The 20619-nt window shown below is 40.6% G+C and overlaps 2 protein-coding genes across 2 annotated transcripts in view; one reads left to right on the forward strand and one right to left on the reverse strand.

Annotated features, from left to right (window-relative positions):
- Nucleotides 1–17237, reverse strand: part of LOC127007103 (extracellular serine/threonine protein CG31145-like) — a 121555-nt gene extending 104318 nt beyond the window's left edge. Inside the window, exons 1-2 of the mRNA XM_050877713.1 lie at nucleotides 16588–17237; nucleotides 6228–6968 (exon numbers count right to left, since the gene is read on the reverse strand). Coding sequence (XP_050733670.1) covers nucleotides 6228–6679 — 452 coding nt within the window. The 5' untranslated portion in view covers nucleotides 6680–6968; nucleotides 16588–17237. The remainder of the gene's footprint in view (nucleotides 1–6227; nucleotides 6969–16587) is intronic.
- On the forward strand, nucleotides 14536–18306 carry LOC127007197 (uncharacterized). The gene is made up of 2 exons (XM_050877911.1): nucleotides 14536–14543; nucleotides 17757–18306. The coding sequence occupies exons 1-2, from the start codon at nucleotides 14536–14538 to the stop codon at nucleotides 18304–18306; spliced, it is 558 nt and encodes a 185-aa protein (XP_050733868.1).
- Nucleotides 18307–20619: the final 2313 nt, after the last annotated feature.

The raw sequence follows: 20619 nt of genomic DNA on the forward strand, positions 1-20619 counted from the left end.
AGTACCTGGCTTGAAAATTGAGCAAATTTAGTCCCAATGAGACCGGACTAGAATATATAGAAGAAAAAGAAGAGTAGGAGAAGGAGGAGGAGGAGGAAAAAAAAGGGAAAATATAATGAATAAGAAAAATGAAGAATGTAAATAATGTAAGACCGCATATGTACAATAACTATGTTAGGATGCGAGATATACGAAAGCTGAGGTCATGGCAATTGTAGTGGTTAGTTGCTAGTTTTCATCTTGGTTGTTGTTGTTGTTGATACGGGTTGTGATTATAATAGTGGTGGTGATGGTGGTAGTTGTGATAGTAATGAATGCAGTGTGCATGTGAGAGGAATCTTAAGCCGTGTGTACGCAACACAATCAATAGAGGGCGATGTTTCACGGTCTCAAGTATTTAGAACGTTAAATAAAAGGTGACCAATAATGCCAGGTGAACTCGAGTCGTCAGGAGACATTTGTGTTTTAATTTGTTTACAGGTAGAGTAATAATGAAACGAGTCGAACGGATATCACTTGCAATTCCAGCACAATAGCTCCAGCTACACTTATAATCAAGGAGAATTTCGGCTATAGCAAAATTTGGTGATGAATCGTTCTGGTCTGAGGCATGTTTTGTTAGCATTCTATTACCTACAATTAACTCTGAGGGACTTTTTCCAAGCGTACAAATTGGACTTGTTCTGATGAAGAGCTGAGAACATCATGGGTTGAATCAGGTCATAAGCATGACGTAGTATTTTAATGTATGTCTTCCAAACAAGTAGCACTTGACCTTCGTTTTCTAGTGCTGTAACACATTGGCGACGTTCTCTCTGAATAAATCTAACTCCTAGTTTCGAAAGATTAGTTCTTATGAGGCACGCTGTTAACTACCCAGAGTTTTGTTAAATGCATATAACAAGCAATGAGGGCGTCGTTTTATTATAGTTACCGGTTCATACATCCCGCAGACTTGAAGGACAATTCTACGGGATAGAGACTATAGTTTCACCGTCATGATGTTACGGTGTACCGGGGGGCGTTTAAAGGGCGTTGATTAAGACTTCAGCTTCCTTAAGGCGAATATATTCTTAGCCTGTATGTACAAGGAGCGTCGGAGCGAGAGCGACTGCCGTTGTGTGTCAGTCGGACTCTCGTGAGTGACGAGTTACAGGTTGGAAAATAATTGTTAAAATTGGTCACGTATGTCAAGGTGACCTTTAAGCTTGATGAAATGCTTCGTATACAAACTTAGACGGTAAACACTGACGGACGACATTCTTGGTGGCGTGATCTATCTGTCGTGGGTTTTTTCCATTGACAATTGTATGACTAATTCGTGGTGATACTAAATAATAATAATAATAATAATAATAATAATACATTGATATCCTATTATAACAATGATGAAATAATAATAAACACCCCAAATAGTTTGAAATCAACCCTAGAATCGCAGATATCTTAGTCTCTTTGAATGATTATGAGAGGAAATTGCAAAGAATGACCGGTGAACTACTGAGAGAATCTGACATTAGGTCTGAAGGTTTAAAGATTTTTATTTTTTTATTCATTAGCCAGGGTCAGCAAATTGTAGTCAAAAACGAAATGTCAAGGTTCCAGTATTGGGTGCTGTAATCGGAAGGGATAACAAACAAGATAAATGGTTAGACACCAGTTTACTTTAAATAAAGTAGAAAACCCCAAAACAGGCCTCACAACCTGAAGTCTCCAACACGAAGGCTTCAGCACGCCGGACTCAGCAATGACTCGTTGCACGGCTTCTTCCTCTTCGGGGCGTCTCGTCCTTTAATTGGCAATGACGAGGCAGCACAGCTTCGTCCTTGAAGTGGTGTAGACGTGGTGGACGAGGGAGGCGCAGGAGGAGAAGGGGCATCAGGGTCACAGCAGTAACGGGAGTCCAGGGCGTGGAGAGGGGAGAGGTAAGGCACCCAGAACGAGCCCACGGTATCTGAGTTAACCCGAGTGAGAGCAGTGACCTTTATTCTGCACTGAACTAGTAAAGAGTTGTGATGATGTTGATGAATCTATCTTTCGATATAAGCCATTAAGGTCATTTACAGCTGATTACATTCTTGACTGTTATTATCTTATTCCTGCGTCAGTTGTTGATCGGCATGAGCTAGTGAAATAAAACATCAATATTGTTTCTAACCTTTATATAAGACAAACATCAGATTCGAAGTAGCGTGAGTTACATGAATCAGAAATGCAGTGATATTATAGTCGTGGGAAGCAAATCTATTCAGCGTATCATCCCACAAGTGAATCTGTCAAACAGATCAGTGACCACCACAGATCGTTCGTACCCTGTAACTTTTGATTCCTTTGTTTCGTTTGATATTCCTGCATCCCCTCGCAAAAAGACAGAGAAAACCTAACACCCAGGTATTGTTTCCGGCGCTTTTCAAGGGGAGGATTCTTTCTACCTTCCTGCCAGGAACGCACCAGACCCATCATCATGCAACACTCCTCCGCTGCCCACTTAGTGTCGAAAAAGATTTATTCGTCGAGGCAATGAACTTTCTGGCCAGAGCGAGCCACGTTTTTCCTCTCCTAAGGAGCAGTAGAGAACTAAAACTGAAAAAAGGGTTTTACGCCAAGTATTTTTTATTTTTATGCATGGTGTTTACGCTATCACAAACCCGACGCTTCGACTTTATTGAGATGCTGCAGTAGCATAGTCGGGAGCGTGAATCTTTCACGTTTTTTTTTTTATTAATAAAGTTAATACGTATATCTCGGCAGCTGTCTATGTTCGTGCTGGTGGTCCACACAGCTGACCCTTATTTTCAGATTCATCGTGACTTACATGCTGTTCGTTTGTTTTTTGTCACACACTGAACAAAGTGTCTGCACTTTTAGGTATTTCGAAACAAATTTATAACAATTTATGGCAGCGTTAAGACATGGGTTGAGACCGTCATCCAGTTATTTTTTTTTCTTAAAAGAGCTAAGTTAGAGATACAAGAAAAGAATCGTAAATAAGAACATGAAAACGATATTACGCGTCAACATATGCTTGGTCTTAAAACAATATTTATCAATTCAGTCGGAAACATCACAGGCCTTAGTAGTAGTAGTAGTAGTAGTAGTAGTAGTATAGTAGTAGTAGTAGATGAAGTAGTGGTAATTGTTTAGTGGTAGTAGTAGTAGTCGTAGTAGTCGTAGTCGTAGTAGTAGTAGTAGTAGTAGTAGTAGTAGATGAAGTAGTGGTAATTGTTTTGTGGTACTAGAAATTGTAGTAGTAGTAGTAGTAGTAGTAGTAGCTATTGATCTTGCTGTGGTTGTCGCAGTAGTGGCAAGTTTCTTCACAAGCCGACTCGAGACATTCAGGTGGCCGGGTTTCCTCCTCCTCATTTGTATTCGCTGGAGCAGTGAGCCCAGTACACAAAGGCCGATAATAGAGAGACAAAAGACTGGCGTAATATAAATAATCGTTCGACTCAATAACACACTTGTCCTTTCCACATCGTTCGTTTCGTTTCGTCTCTTGCCTCGCCTCGGGAAACAGAAGAATGAGACGCACTTATTTTATTAATTACCGTATGATTTTTTTATTCATCTACCTACAGTCATCTCGATAGGATAAGACACGCTGCGACGAAGGATTATCTGCACGAAGGGCGTATGAATAAAAGTCTTGCTAGGATATAAAAGTGATGTATTTTGTCCTCTCCGGTTCCCTTTCTCCCCTCGTCCACACAAGGGTATACCACTGGAAGAGGCAAAAGAACCTACACATGGTAGCTCCTGAGGACGGGTTATTCACCAGCTTCCATTCGCATTCATACAGCTCTCTAACTTCCACTTAAACTTTCCAGAGGTATTTACATCAACTACATATTTGCTTATTGTTTCAGTCATCCTCATCCCTGTTCGTGAATCAGTTTTTACTCATCTACTTCCTGAATTTGAATTTAACCGATATGTATCAATTGTTGCGTACCACAGTATATCCTCCAGAATATGTACTTTATATATCGCCAATATCAATCACTTAACTACCTAAACCCTTCAATTAAATCACCTTGTAGTCTGTGTCTTTCCAAAGAATGCAAGTTAATCTTCCTTAAATCTTTCTCTGCTGTCAGCTTATAAGCCCTTTGATCATCTTTGTCATCCTTCTTTGAACTGAATCGAGGAGATATATATCCTTTATATGATAGTGGTACCAAAATTGAACAGGAAAGTTACTTGTGGCCTTTTCACTGCCAGATACAATTTAAGGATACTACCGGTTGCTACCAATTTTAGAAATATAACCTAAATGTGTTATAGTGAAGCCATATTAGCGAGTCTGTTGAGGCGTTGGTTTCCGGGGGTCCTTTCCTCCCCTCTGCTCTGCCACACAGTCCCAACACCTATTTTTTTCCTTTCATAAGTTACGTTATAGCTAACATATGAGAGGAAGAGATAGGTGCTGGTACTGTGTGGCAGAGCAGAGGGGAGGAAAGGACCCGCGAAAGCCAACGCCGCAACGGGCTCGCTAAAAGTGTTTTACTATAGTTCGCAGCCTGGCGGTAATACAGTGATCCTTGGGTTAGGGATCAGGGCTCACACGCACACCCAAATCCCATTGCCAGCTCGAATAACCAATAACTATATTATTTAGTGTGCAATTGCGGAAGGTTTTGTTTTGCCTACACTTGAGACGTTGCATGATTATGTCAACGTTAGGTAAGTCGTACTGGGCTGTCATGTGGGTTTGAATCTATTTTTATTTTTATTTTGTGTATGTGAAAGATTCAAATATACATTCACTCATACATACATACCGACAGACGGACAGGCAGACAGGCAGACCGGCAGAAGAGATGTACTCAGGGTTTTGACTACCCTCCAGTACTTTACTACAATTGTACGTTATTTGACTTTTTTCCCAAAGAAAGCCCAACGTGTAGCAGTTGGTCCGTTGAATACGTACACATTGCCCGTAAAATGACACGAAGTTGGCAAATTAATTACATTGATATTAATTACCACGCTAACCCTTTTAGCCACCTGCTCATAGATGTAAATATTTTTCTTATTTGCTCACCTAAATTACGTGTAAATTTGTGTTAAAAATCGGTTTACATCATATTTTTTATAAAAAAATTTTTTTTTACTTTTTTCATTATTATTATTATTATTATTATTATTATTATTATTATTATTATTATTATTATTATTATTATTATTATTATTATTATTATTATTATTGTTGTTGTTGTTGTCATATATCATCATCATCACTACTTACTAAACGGTTATGACTCGGGGTGTTGAATGGCAGACATTTTATAATGTTTTTCATTACCAAATTAGTAGTGATGCTTTGCGTGTTTTCTCCAGCCTGTTTTGAAGGTCCTTCCCACCCTTTCAATTTCCGTGCCCACACAAGTAACGGGAGGCCATGAGTGGAGGGTATTTTGATCTGCTGAAATTTTGTACTTTAGTAATTTTAGTTGTTTTTGCTCTTGTTGCTGTTTGTTGTCTATCGTTGTAGAAGCAATAGTAGTGTAGACGTGGGTAGCAGTGAAAATAGTTAGTCCTTTTATCAAGGATATTTCCATTTACATAACTGACCAGAATTGTGCAGCACTACTTCCCTGTATACATCCAAACTTTAACACTTTCAAAGTATCAAAATCAAGATTTTACTCATCCTTACCCAAACACCCGACACAGCAACAAGGCTTTGGGGTCAAGCTTTGCAAGACCACGGTTTCAGGCAGCGGGTTGTCCAAATTGGCTGAAGTAATTTGTACTACCTCCCCTGGTGGATATTTGTCTCGTTTTACCGTGTGCAGGACCTTTATTCTTTCCCGGAAAACGTGGTTCAAAGAAGTCTGTTGTTGTGTGAGGCGGCAGTGGCCAGGAAGGACCACTGTGCAACCTGTGTGTCCGCGTAGTGTGTTTGTTGGGCGTCGCGCGTGAATATCGGCTTTAAGACTCGTGGTTCAACTACAGTATTTTTTACCTTATAATAGAAATTGTCCAGCTCTAAACATACACGACAACGTCTGGCCAATATTTAATAACAAGACTGTTTATTAGACGTGTATGAAAGTTTAGCACCGGCGGAAGTTCTGTATTATTAGCGCATTACAATAATTATCCGTGCGAGCGCCAAAATCCCTCGTGAAAATTGGGGAATATTTTTCTTCTGCAGCGTATTACCAACATGCGGTGTTAAACAAAAAAAAAAGAGCCTTATTTACGAGCTCCTGAGCACTTACCTCGAGTCCCTCCCCAGCAGCTCCCCGACGGTGGGGTTCCAGTGGTTCCGAGTTCGACCACTTCTCTTGCTAAGCTTCTCCACTTTGGCCACAATTTCCTGCAGGTCGTGGTAAGGGTCTGGTGGCTCGGTACCTGTGGCTCGGAGCTCCTTCCTGCCACTGGTTGGATCCTCACCGAGCATTGTCCCACCGCCTGGTGGGGACGTGTGGGTGGGGTCGTCACTCGCGGCGCTCAGCTGACCGGAGGCAGAGACGGCAAGGGATGCATCTCGTGATCCATTACTCATCTTCTGTAAGTGACGCTGGCGGAAGGAGTATTTCACGGGTGCTTTAGCCGGGACGTGTAAGTTTCCCGGGTAATTAAGGCGAGTTTGCACGTCAAGCACCAGCACCACCGTCACAAGCACAGTACTCGTCGCTATGGCCAACAAGATTCGCTTTTTTAGTTTCATCTTGAAATTTGTCTAGTGCAGAGTCCCACACCACAGAAGAAAACACTTATAAATGTCGATAAATGATTTGTATTACTTTTCAAGGACAAATTCCATTGTTTAATTTGTAAGGTGTTACCTTCTAATCCATGCAACCCCAAGAGTATCACCACTGATATTTTTTCCCGCAACACCCAGCTGTGCGTGTCACTCGTGTCCTGATTTATTGAGCGTCGTATACTTGCCTCACGCGGGGAGTGTGTTCTGAAGAGCCGGGTGTGAGGCGCCTTGCATAACACCTGTAGACCATCTGAAAAGAATAGAAAGTGTAATTTACTAAGGCTGTTACGCTTTGGAAAATTGTGTACATTTATTTTTTAGTTGATTATTTTTTTTATATCCTTTTTTTCAAATAAGCGTCACAGTTACCTTTTTCTCTCCTAAATGACTTCCTCATAGCAAATAAAATAGATCATCAACTTATTTTTTCAGGATTGAAAGAAGATTATTATATTGTCTAACAGCTCGCAATAATTAGAAATGTAGAAGTCATTCATCTTTAGGACGTCAGTACATAGTTGAGTTTACAACACTCACAGACGTGGGAATAATTAAACCTACAATTCAGACCACCTCCAATAAAGTAATTATAAGTAGCGTGGCATACCTCAGCGGTGCCTAAAATAGATAAAACTCACCAATATTGCATCTCACAGTGGGCCGACTCGGAAATGAGCTTTTCTACCTGCACTCTGGCTTGCTTCCGCGGATAATATTTTCGATTGCAGTGCTTAGGACAACATTGTGTGTGATGTCGTATATGTATTGATTCATCGAAAATTATAAAGTAAATACAAAAGTTAAACAATGAATCGAGAAAAATAGAAAACAGTTTGCAATACCTTTCGTTAGTTCCACAGTGCCAGTGATCTCACACACGCTATACTGATTAAATAGTAAATTATATTAATCATTTATTTATTTATCTATATTTGTATTTTATTTATATTTAGATATATGTTATCCAGATGTGTTTTTTTAGATTATTTATTGATTAATGTTCTTATTGATTATTTTTATTCACATTCTTCACTATATATCTACCAGTTCACTTATTCATCTGTTATATTTTTCAACAATCACATGTCTGTTGGTTAATTCTCCTTCCGGGAGGCAGAAAATAAAAAAAAAGTTTTAGCGCTATTATTTTTTTCAAAGATAATCTCTATGTATCGAGGTTATTGTAATGTTGACTTTTATTACGTAAGATTGTAGGTATTGTTGTATAAACAAACATGCAAACACATGCTTCAGCAATGAGATTGTGTGTGTGTGTGTCTGTGTGTGTGTGTGTGTGTGTGTGTGTGTGTGTGTGTGAGAGAGAGAGAGAGAGAGAGAGAGAGAGAGAGAGAGAGAGAGAGAGAGAGAGAGAGAGAGAGAGAGAGAGAGAGAGAGAGAGAGAGAGAGAGAGAGAAACAGCCATTTTCCACGACTGAAATATTTGTTTGTACGGGAAACAATCGAAGGTTAGTTGCATGCAGTAGGAAGTAAAGCGTTGTGAGAGGAGGTGCAGCCCTTTCAGGTGTTAATGAGGCAGGTGCAACATCCTTTGGGGAGAAGGGTGACAGCTGAGGTAGACCGGCATCAATTCAGCCATGAGAGTAACTTTCATCTCCCTATTTTGTACTTATATGGGAAAGTAATGGCAAAAGAATCCGTGAGTAATAAATGGGACACATATGTAAGTTCATCATAACTTCAAAGGTAAAAAAAAAGGTGTTATCTGAACCCCTTAATAGAGAGAATAAAAATATGCTCAAAAGTACCAGTCAAACACCGGAAAATAATATTCGGTTGAATCCTCTCAGTAAAGAAATCAATGTTGTTTTCAGTAGTGTAGCGTTTCCTTGAAGAAAAGGGCACATAATCAATTTATTTTTCTGGTCTTTACTTCGGGGTCCAAAAAACTTTGAGTCTCACAAAAGTTTTGGAGAGCAATCTCGAGAGCGCCAGATCAGAGATTGAGTGATGTTTGACGTGAGGTGAATAGACCGCCACGGAGCGTCCTGCGCCAGATAGCGAACATCAGAATGATATTTTGTGGCTACACTAAGAAGACGTGTAGTGTTTGCCAATGTGAACTATTGCATACGATGCCATACACAAAAAAAAATCAAGAAAAGACAAACCGAGCTATCTTCTTGGGATGACGAGAACAAGGATACCCAGATTCATAATGCTGAAGACTATATATCTTTATAAAAATCGTATGGTCTAGAGAAGGTATAGCGAGGTAACTAAGATTCAGTTTCGATTTAAAACACTTATTCTCATCAGTATTCTATTGTTGATATGTACTCTTAATTACTCCCAGTCATAAAAACACTACTGAACCATCACATTGTTACACAATACGTAATGCAACAAAATTTATAAAAATGTATTAATTACAAGTTATTGATACTTTTGAAAAATATTAAAAAGTTTGTATATTGTGTTAGTTTTATCACAAATATGTGTGAGCCAGAAGCAGTTTTGTAAATATAGGTAGCCAGGCAAGGGTATCAATAACTGAGGCAGAGACTGAGTGGTAGGGAACAGAGAGAGAGAGAGAGAGAGAGAGAGAGAGAGAGAGAGAGAGAGAGAGAGAGAGAGAGAGAGAGAGAGAGAGAGAGAGAGAGAGAGAGATGTACATAGATTTACATAGAAAATCAGACCACACAGACCCCATGGTCCAGACTTGGTGGTCTGTCCTTAAACCTAAGTGATTCTACATTAATCAGATGGCTCCAAAACGTTGCATTTCAGCTCTAGTTAATATTAAGTTGAAGGAAGTGACGGTCGAGCCTGTTTTTAAAGGAGTCAATTGTGTTACACTGGACCACTGAAGGTGGGAGCTTATTCCATTCTCGCACTACAACGTTGGTGAAGAAAAATTTGGTGCAGTCTGAATTTACTTGTCTACATTTGAGTTTTACGTCATTGTTCCTCGTACGGAAAGTGTCATCGATCATAAACAATGTCGATCTGTCTACATTTGTGAAACCACTAAGTATTTTAAAACATTCGATCAGTTTTCCTCGGAGGCGACGTTTCTCAAGAGAGAACATGTTGAGGGTGGATAGCCTTTCTTCGTAGGATTTGTTGCGCAAGGAAGGGATCATTTTTGTTGCCCGACGCTGAACACCTTCTAATTTAGCAATGTCCTTTGCATGGTGGGGAGACCAAAACTGTACCGCATATTCCAAGTGGGGTCTGACTAAACTATTGTAGAGTGGAAGTATTACATCTTTATTCTTGAATAAAAAGTTTCTTTTAATGAAGCCCAACATTATGTTCACTTTATTTGCTGCATCGTTGCATTGTTGTGAGAATTTGAGGTTTGACGCGATTTTGACCCCCAAGTCCTTAACACATTGAACACTCTTGAGTTTAACGCCGTGCATTTTGCAATCGAACTTCTTATTCCTTGTTCCAACTTGAAGGACCTGGCACTTGTTTACGTTAAAGAGCACCTCCCATCTATCCGACCAAGCTGAAATTTTGTGCAAATCCTCTTGGAGGCTTTGCCTGTCTTCGTCAGTGTGAATCGAGTTACCAATCTTTGTGTCGTCAGCAAATTTACTAATGCGATTATTGAGTCCAACATCCACATCGTTGATGTAAATAATGAAGAGCACTGGGCCAAGAACCGAGCCCTGAGGGGCGCCACTAGTGACCGGCGCCCACTCTGAGTTAAATCCGTCAATCACCACTCTTTGTTGTCTGTTGCTCAACCAATTCGCGATCCATTGGTGTACTTGACCGTCAATACCTATTTGCTTTAATTTGTAAAGTAATTTATGATGCGGGACTTTATCAAACGCTTTCTGGAAATCAAGATAGACTACGTCCAGTGATTTGGTTACGTCATAAACTGAGAAGAGTTCGTTGTAAAAGGTCAATAGGTTTGATAGGCAGGATCTTTTTGTTACGGAAGCCATGTTGTGAGTCCCCAATTAATGAGTGGCTTTCAAGGTAACTCACAATTTTGTCTCTAATTATGCTCTCAAGTAGCTTACCTTCAACTGAAGTTAGACTAATGGGCCTGTAATTACCTGGTAATTTTTTGTCTCCTTTCTTAAAAATCGGTGTTACGTTAGCCTTTTTTTCCAATCCAAAGGGACGATTCCTTGTCGCAAGAGCATATTGATTACGGTTGTGAGGGAGAAGAGTATTTCGCTCTCTGTATATTTAAGCAGTGTAGGATATACTTTGTCAGGTCCAGGACTTTTATTTGTTTTAAGTGATTGGAGGGCTTGAAGGACTTCATCGGTTGTTATTTCAAAGTTAGGCAATGCATGCTCGGGATTTACATTAGTACTGGTGTTGGTGGTAGTGGTGGGAGGACTGTTAGTATTAAACACCGAGGAAAAGTAATTATTTAAGAGGTTTAGTGCACCGTCGCTGTTTGTTAAGGGTCCGATTTCACTTCTGATCGCCTTTCTGCTGTTTATGTAACTGAAGAAGGATTTCGGATTATTTTTACAATTGGCCGCAATATTTTCTTCATATCTACGCTTTGCCTGACATACTAATCTTTTTACTCGTCGCCTGGCATCATGATCAAGTCTAATGTTTTCGGGCGTGCTTTGTTCTTTCTTTAGCCTGTAAAACAATTTTCTCTCCTTGACTGAGTGTTTAATTTCGCTATTAAACCAAGGTGGGCTTTTATTAGCGTTGCTTCGCTTCTCACACAAAGGGATGAATGAGTTCTGCTGAGTGAGTAAATGATTTTTAAAGCTTAACCAGGCGTTCTCTACGTTGCCGTCATCTGATAGTTGCATTTCTCTTAGTTTTCGTCGAATTTCTACGAAATTAGCTCTTTTGAAATTGGGCAACTTTACTTTATTTTCAGTCACTGATGTTTGAGCTCTAGTGTCGACGCGCACTAATTTATGATCGCAAGAACCGAGTTGTTCTCCTACCGTGACATTACTGACTAGGTTATCTTGGGTCATTATAACAAGGTCTAGTATGTTATTTTGTCGAGTTGGCTCAGAAACCATTTGGCTTTGATAGTTTTCTTCTAAAAATTCGATCATTCTATGTGACTCTCCTTCTGTACCTGACAGTGTCGCCCAGTCGATATGGGGGAGGTTAAAGTCTCCTAATATCAGTGAGTCGCTGTTATTAAGTGACTGCCTTAAAACGCTGTACATTTCAAGATCGGCATCGAGTGATTGCCCCGGAGGGCTGTAGGTGAAAGATATATATATAAATTGACCTTTGCAATGTTTACTCGCACGCACAAATGTTCAACGTTACTGTCTCCTGGTGTTCTGTCAGTGGGTTGGAAATAGCTTTTGACGTAAAGGGTAACGCCACCACCTCTACGGTTTACACAATCTTTGTTGAGAGAGAGAGAGAGAGAGAGAGAGAGAGAGAGAGAGAGAGAGAGAGAGCGTGTGTACACATCTTTATATCAATTGCTTATGTCCGGGACAAGAGTTTGGCACAACAGAACTTCATTTCGCATTCAAAAATATGCCTCGAATTTTGACGGCGCCTGTAGAAGAGTGGCGCCAGAATGACTCATGACTCGGCGTGACAAACCCGCCATTATTCCCTTGAAAAACAGTGAGGTGGACGCTCCATTGTTGCTTCAGGCTCTCGACTTCCGCCGCATATCCTGCTATTTTTTTGTTTATTTATTTATTTTTTTTATTTTTTTTACGTCACGGCCTATTGCGCCGGTAGGCTTCTTCCCGGTGGATCCTGATGGTCGGTCCAAGGCTTCTTTCCGGTGGGTCCTGATGGTCGGCCCAGCCCGTTCTGGCGCAGGCGAGTGTTTATAGTGGCGCCATCTTTCATTGGCTCATGCTGCCCTCTCGGAGCTCATTTTTGATCCTAGAATCTAGAGTCCGGGTTGATAGGTGGTCTTCTGGACAGCATGTGGGTAGTTTTAAGCCACTCGGCGGCGGCTGAAAAATCCCAGCTTGGAGGCACCGGTCGGGGATTGAACTCGCGTCCTTCTCAACGCGGGGCCGTCTCGATATCCGTTCAGCCACCGCCTCCCCTCCTGCCATCATTGCAGCACTCACATCACCAGAATGATAGTTGTTTGCATAGTTTTCGTTATAAATTCCGTTTTTTAACCTGCCAGTATCCTAACAATCAGCCATCATCATTATTTACACTTAAAGAAATTAAGGAAGTATATACTCAGTTTGAGTCATTCCCACAAATGCAGGCATTTTTTTTATACAGTTGCTTTATTCAGAATACAGTACTTTGAATAGAAATACAAGAGAACTATTCTGTATTCTGTATTTTTTTACAGTAACAGAATCAGCTTAATGGTAAAATAAATGCCTACCTGCCTGCCTACTGCTGTAAAAAGAGTGTCAACAACAAAGACCACGTCGTGCATTTAGCGTCTTTCTGCAGATCTTGACTGCCCCGCGAGGCGGCTCATCTCCTCCCGTTACTTGAACCTGTACGCACCTGGCCAGAATTTCTCCCGCCCTCCGTCTCTCACATTCGCCCGCCCGAGGTACGCATTCACAAAAAACAAAACAAAAACAAAAAAAAATATCGTCAACATGGACTTTGCTTGTAAAAATGTTGTGTGGCTTCAATTTTTTTTACCATTGAAAACTAAAAAAGTCTGCAGGCAAAATGTGAGCTTTAAAAATATGCTGTATTTTGTTTATACTCACGTAGTGGGGGAGGAGTCCGTGGCTATTTTAAAGATAGTGGGGACAGCGGTGATTTTGGCTTTGGTGGAGACCTTGATAGTGGTAGTGTTTCCGGAGGGTAGAGGGGAAGGACGGAGATTCATCAGTTACTTATATGTATAAAAGTACAGTTGTAAAGTTGGGAATATAATATATGTGCTGCTTAAAGGGGGATGAATGATTGCTGCATTTATTCACCTGGCAGGAGGAAGCATGACTAAATGAAGTGAAAGGTGTTGGCACTCTTAGGTTTAGTGGTAGAGACCAATGGATGGGGTGAAATTTTTTTGCAAAGGTGTGAGTGAAAAGGGGAATAGGAAAAAAAATATGAATGCATTTGAAAGAATGATTGGAATCAAACATGACCTCAGCTGTTTCTATCTCAATGGATTGTGTGAGATAAATTCTACGTAAAAGGTAAGTAACCAGCACTAACTCTTATTTGTTGTAATCAGAAAAGTACAGCCGCTTTAAAATTAACGAATGAAAGTGAAGTGGAAGAACAGGTAGACCAACAAGTTAACTAATCTAGAGGTTTTCAAATGTTAACTTGGGTTTTGGATGTACTTAAAAAATGTCAGGAGAATATTTGGAAGAAGACACCAAAGAGAGAAAAGTTCACCCGTCTTTGTTTGCTAGTAGGAGGGAAGACAGTGGCTGATTGGTTAGCGTGCGGGCGCGGCGTCCAGGAGGACTCAGGTTCACGTCCCGTCCGCCGCCACAAGCTGTGATTTTTTAGTAACCGCTGAGGGGCCTAAGACTACCCGCATGCTGTCCTGAAAACCACCTATCAACCTGGACTCGAATCTCTCAAAAAAAAAAAAAAAGAAGAGGATCAAAGATGAGCTCCGGGGGACAGCATCAGCCAAGCAAGATGGTGCCTCTATAAACACTTGGCTGCGCCATAACAGGCTTGGGGCCGACCATCAGGCCCCTTCAAGAAAGCCTACCGGCGCGCCATAGGAAGAACGTAAAAGAAAAAAAAGATAAATAAAAGATAGGAGCGACGGGCATGTATCTTCATGGGCACGTACAAACTTTTCTTGCTCTTTTAGAAAACAAAACGTATAAAATAATTCGTGGAAGATTTAAAAATTAACATTTTAAAAGGAATATATTTGAACCCATATCGTTAAATTATTTGCATAATATTACACAATGTACATGTTTACCATTTACCTTTGAAAGGTTTAAATAACTCACTGTGAAACGTGATTGCATATGTATTCCGAGGGTTTTGCTTTCTTAAAAAAACTGTGAAGAATAATCATGAACAGTTTTAACTGAGATAATGTATTAACAAACTCATTATTCAGATTGACGTGATATTGAATAGACAATTTATTGTATAAGACGACTAAGAACAGGAGTTCGATACTTGTTAAAAAAAAAAGACAGAACGTGGTCAAGTCTGCTGAGTATATAATAATCCCAATTGTTTTCACATTCTCTCTCTCTCTCTCTCTCTCTCTCTCTCATAACATACATAAAACCACGTGGCAGTGTCTTGGGGCAATAGGAGTACCGGGGTGCCAGGTGGTGCAGCGGCAATCCCCTTCCTTCCCCCCACTCCCTCAAACCCACCTCCTCCACCCCCTGTTGCAGCCGTCCTTTACCAGCACAGCTTCAACAAAACTCACTCTTATCGCACAGTAACTAACACCTATCTCAGTCACATGCAACACACTTTCACATGACCAAAAAATATATATGATGTATTTGTTGTTTCATAAAAGAGACAGTTGCTCTATAGCCTAGCCCACGCATTCCATCACATGCTCGACAAAGTGAACAAGGGCCCGCAACAATGTCCGAATGCCGATATTATTGAGTAACAGTTACGGTGGTGTCCGAGGTGGCGGTAGTGGAGGTGCTATAACAGAGGAGCGCCCGTAGGGGGTGGTATTAGAGTGGCTGAGGTACAGTAGTACTAATATATTCTCTCCATTCAGTTAATGGTTCCTGACTATCCCCCTCATCTTTCTTCTCTGATATTTTGCTGCTTTACGTTTCTTTTCCGTGTACTCTTTCGTGTCGCACCATATTTGTAAAAGAAAAGGCGATTACTTAAGATCAATATGCTGCGTATTAAGCTCTTTTTTTTATCGCACAGTTCGTTTCCTGGGGCAACGAGGATAAGAGATTATTAGCAGAGTTGAGGGGATAGCTCCTGGAACCAAGGGTGCAGTGAGTCACCTGAGAAAGATACCTCAGGATAGGAAAGGTTACTGGGGGATGATCTGGGATTTAAAGAGAGGGGAATATGAATTATCTGGAGAAACTACCTGATCATGATGAACTGAAATGAAGAGTAGTGAAAAGAAGATTAACGAAACCTAGAGGACGGCTGTATGGAAGTTGCTGGTCTGAGTGGAGAGGGAAAGTTGTTTAAAAACGGGGAAGTTGCTGTGAGAAATGACGAGTGGATAATTACCACCGTATTATCGTGCCACTTGTAGCCGTCGGAGCCTCGAAGACGGGGAGTGGAACCCAATACGATGGACATTGTTTGATAGACTTCGTTCCTTGCCTTGGCCTCCAACCTTCGACTTGAGTAATTTTGCATGGTTCTTTACCTCATATTGCACATAATTTTCTACTCATAGCAAAACATTTCATATATTCATTCATATAACTTATTTAAATTCCAAATTTATGATTACCTTGCGCAGATATTATTAACCCAATTTTATGGCAGAAAAGGGCGATTTTGGAAGTCTAAAGATAATAGATCCGGAATAGTGTTAAAGGATTGACACCTGTATGAGTTATTGAGCCGCGTTGTAAAGTTTGATCACTTGGGTGAAATCAAGACCACGTGGACTCTGCAGTAGTAATGTAGTCCTCATTTCAACCATTACTCTATACTCTAGCTTTCATGTTGTGTATGTTTGCATGTTTAAAGAGTGACTAAAGGAGTTTGTTTGGAGCTTGTAGTAAGGCGAAGGATGTAGTCACACGCCCGGTCCATAATTAACATACGGAACCTCTGTTCAGCTGCTGCATGTGCCGAAAGATGTACTGAGCGTGTGATGTATGTCTGTGTTTGAATAGTAACAAACAAAATATTGATGGTTGTGCAATTTACTCAACAGTCAGCAATGACAAGCAAAAACAAAAAAATATTACACAGCAATGGCATCAGTATACAATATAGCATGACCGTAACACTATAGTTAAATATGGTGGCTAGGACAGCTTAGTACTCACCGACACCCGCAGACTCAAGTAACGTAACTAGTGTTTCCGCAGTGTCTGAGCGCAACACATCTATCGGCTCATGGCGATATTTCACGCGGCCTTGATTGTTTGTGGTTTGGAGTTAGTTTTTTTTTTTATCTTTTGTGTTTTTGCCACCTGTTCACCACATGTTTCTTTTACTTCATTTTAAGTGTATGGTTATTATGTTATTATACTTGTTAATAGATTTACGTATGAATTTAAGGACATATTTCATCGATCATTCAGTTATTTGGGGTAATTGTTCACTTTTTGCGAGTGGTCCCTATGTCAGTGTACTCATTCATGATCCGCATGTTTCCTTTGATGTCACTAAGAAGGAAGGAGGCAGGACTCCACTCCGCCTTCCTCTCAGGTGGCCAGGGCCCCGCCCCACACAATCACTGCTATCCTCAGGTTTCGTCCTTTAACAATTCAGAACTCATGCACAATAATTGGCATGCCAGACAATTAAGTAATCTTTCTTTTTTTGTGGTGACAGCAACACCGTAATTGTTTGTTTAGTTTAGTACCGCCAAGTAGAAGGGACCGCGCGCTTCGTGCGGTGAGACGAGCTGCAGCGAGAGCCAGCTGTACGGCCGCTGCTGAGTCGCGAGGGTCGGCAACAACTGAGTGTGGCAGCTCGGAAGACCAGCTGGTGGCCGGAGAGCTGATGCTCCGCCCTCTTCAGCCTGGCCCGGCACCCACACAGTGCCAGACATCTGTATCACGGCACTGTGCTCTTTCCGCTCTAGCATTGTTTCTCCTCTTGCATAAGTTCATACATTAAGACCTAAGACAAGTAAGATAGATTTTTTTAACACAAAAAACATTTTTGCAATACTGTGCTTCAGCGTTTATTCTGGGACACGTAAAGGCTTTTCTATATACATTTTTGCTGAATAATTTGATTATTTTTGCACCTTACAGTGCCGAAATATGCAGTGCACATTCCTACTGTATTTTTTCTGTCCATTAGAATATCGTCGTTTCCTTCTCGAAGTACTGTTGTTTTACACATTCACCGCCTTACGTTCCACATCATAAGAGATTCCATGTATTTTTTTTTGTGTGTGTGTGTATGTGAGTAACAACCCGGCGTATATCAGCACTTACAACCCACAACCTTCCACCCGTATACCACAACCCCTCACACTCAGTTCATCACCCACACCCCTCACCCACACTCCATCACACTCACCCCTCACCCACACTCCATCACCCACACCCCTCACCCACACTCCATCACCCACACCCCTCACCCACACTCCATCACACTCACCCCTCACCCACACTCCATCACACTCACCCCTCACCCACACTCCATCACCCACACCCCTCACCCACACTCCATCACCCACACCCCTCACCCACACTCCATCACACTCACCCCTCACCCACACTCCATCACACTCACCCCTCACCCACACTCCATCACCCACACCCCTCACCCACACTCCATCACACTCACCCCTCACCCACACTCCATCACCCACACCCCTCACCCACACTCCATCATACTCACCCCTCACCCACACTCCATCACCCACACCCCTCACCCACACTCCATCACCCACACCCCTCACCCACACTCCATCACCCACCCCCCTCACCCACACTCCATCACCCACACCCTTCACCCACACTCCATCACCCACACCCCACAAATTCATCACCCTCATTCTCTCACCCACACGCGTAACAAAATAATGTAAACTCAAACACCCAACATTATATTTCATTACTCATTAGTTAATCTGTTTCATATATTCCTTTATTATTCTATTACCCAGAGGAAGGATTTATTATGGTATAATAAAAATAATAATAATAATTATAATAATAATAATGATGATGATGGTGATGATAATGTAAATAATAATTATTATTATTATTATTATTATTATTATTATTATTATTATTATTATTATTATTATTATTATTATTATTATTATTATTATTATCATTATTATTATTATTATATTATAATTATTATCATTATTATTATTATTATTATTATTATTATTATTATTATTATTATTATTATTATTATTATTATTATTATTATTATTATTATTATTATTATTATTATTATTATTATTATTATTATCATTATTATTACTATTATTATTATTATTATTATTATTATTATTATTATTATTATTATTATTATTATTATTATTATTTTATCTGACCGAGACATATATGATTATAACACTGAATGAAATTAAATTAAAAAGTGAATAGGGTTCATTAGTGCGTCGATCAATTCTAGGTGACTTGATTTGGGACGCTAGATAACTGCATTTTATCTACTGCAAGTTAGGCATTGTGTTACAACGATACAGGCCATGTTGAATGTCACTCGAGCGAGATTAAAAAATTAAAAAATCGATAGAAGTACCAGAAAATTCTGCGAGTTATTTAAGTACTACGCAGCGAAGTGCAGGTAGTTGGTAACATCTTTACAAATCACAGGGTTGTCAAGACTAGAATATGACCTTCACATATCATATTAAGGTAACGTAGAGAAAACATTTTCAAAGTTTGTTTCTGGAGTGTTAAGATATTGAAGCTGAAACCTTAGAAAAATTTAATTCGTCAGAGCAGAACTAGTGTGTATGTAACGTTTAAACAAAACAACGAGACAATTGGAATAGTTCAGAATAAGAGCTGCATGATGGACAAGGCCTTGACGCTATGGGATAGTCATGCTCCATCACAGAAACGGAAAGGAATTGCGGTAAGTGCGTGACTAAGCCGACAGCAGAGGCTGACAGGGAAGGGATTAGACCTATAATTATTGTTGCCAGTAGCTTGATGGCCCAATCTCGACGGTGGCTTATAACCGGAGACTGAAACATTGATCTCTCACGCCCCGGAGCCAAGCGTTACGTTCGGCCGTGGTGACCCACTGCTGCTGCTATGATGTGAGATAAGGTTGTAAGGTAGTCAATGGCAGTTTGTGACATTTGTTAAGCTACTCGTTTTTCTTATAACAAAGTACCCATGTTAATATTATGCTCCAAGTATTTTCACGTGTCCAGTGACAGTTCAGGTGTGTGGAGTAGTAACTGTTACGGAGAACTGTGACCCAAGAGAAAGGGTTCTTGAAATCCTTTCCATTACTGCTTAGTAGTCATGATGAGAGCACAGCCAGGGAAGCGTAATGCACCACGGAAATGTGTTAAATATATAAAATAACACAAGCAAAAACTTTAACCCGATTCGATGGTTGGGCTTTCCCTTTATCCCATGTGTGCTGTAATCTCCTTCTCTTCGACCATATTCGTAGGTCGAATCTTACCTACCTAGAACACGTTTCACAGAGAGCAGAGACATCCTAACATGACGCAAATGGAAAAGAAAAACGAGGCTCAGGAAGTCCAAGTCTGAGCTTTGGCTTTCGTTTGTGTCTCCACGATTCTTAACGTGAACCCTTAAAGTCAAATGTACCCTGACTCGGATGGGGCGACCCCGAATCCGCTGAATCGTCGGGATGTGAACAGGCCGTAATTGGCAGCTCTGTTGGCGGCACTGACGGCTTCCTTCCAACTGAGCTTGTTGGCAGTGTAATCCCAAGCAATTTGAAGGCTTGAACTACTTGAAGGGGATGGGGATTAAGGTCCAATGAGACACGTTTATGTGAGTAGTTTGTTTGTTTGTTTGTGTGTGTGTGTGTGTGTGTGTGTGTGTGTGTTACAGGAAATGAGGCAGTTTAAGGGCACAACAAAAGCGGAAAATACTCTTCCAAAGCATTGCTTCTACAAACGAAGGAGAGAAGGAGTACCAAAAAGTTGGGAGGTTGGAGAGGTTTCTTGATACTCGTCTCTTGAAAGCGTCTAAGTCGTAGGAAGGAAAAAAAAATTAGGCGAAGGAAGAGTGTGCCAGAGAGAGAGAGAGAGAGAGAGAGAGAGAGAGAGAGAGAGAGAGAGAGAGAGAGAGAGAGAGAGAGAGAGAGTTTTATCTATCCTTTTTTTTTTTTTTACGACGCAGAGAGCAACTCAAAGGCAACAAAAAGAA

This window comes from Eriocheir sinensis, chromosome 34 (genome assembly GCF_024679095.1).
Source record: "Eriocheir sinensis breed Jianghai 21 chromosome 34, ASM2467909v1, whole genome shotgun sequence".
Taxonomy (NCBI): domain Eukaryota; kingdom Metazoa; phylum Arthropoda; class Malacostraca; order Decapoda; family Varunidae; genus Eriocheir; species Eriocheir sinensis.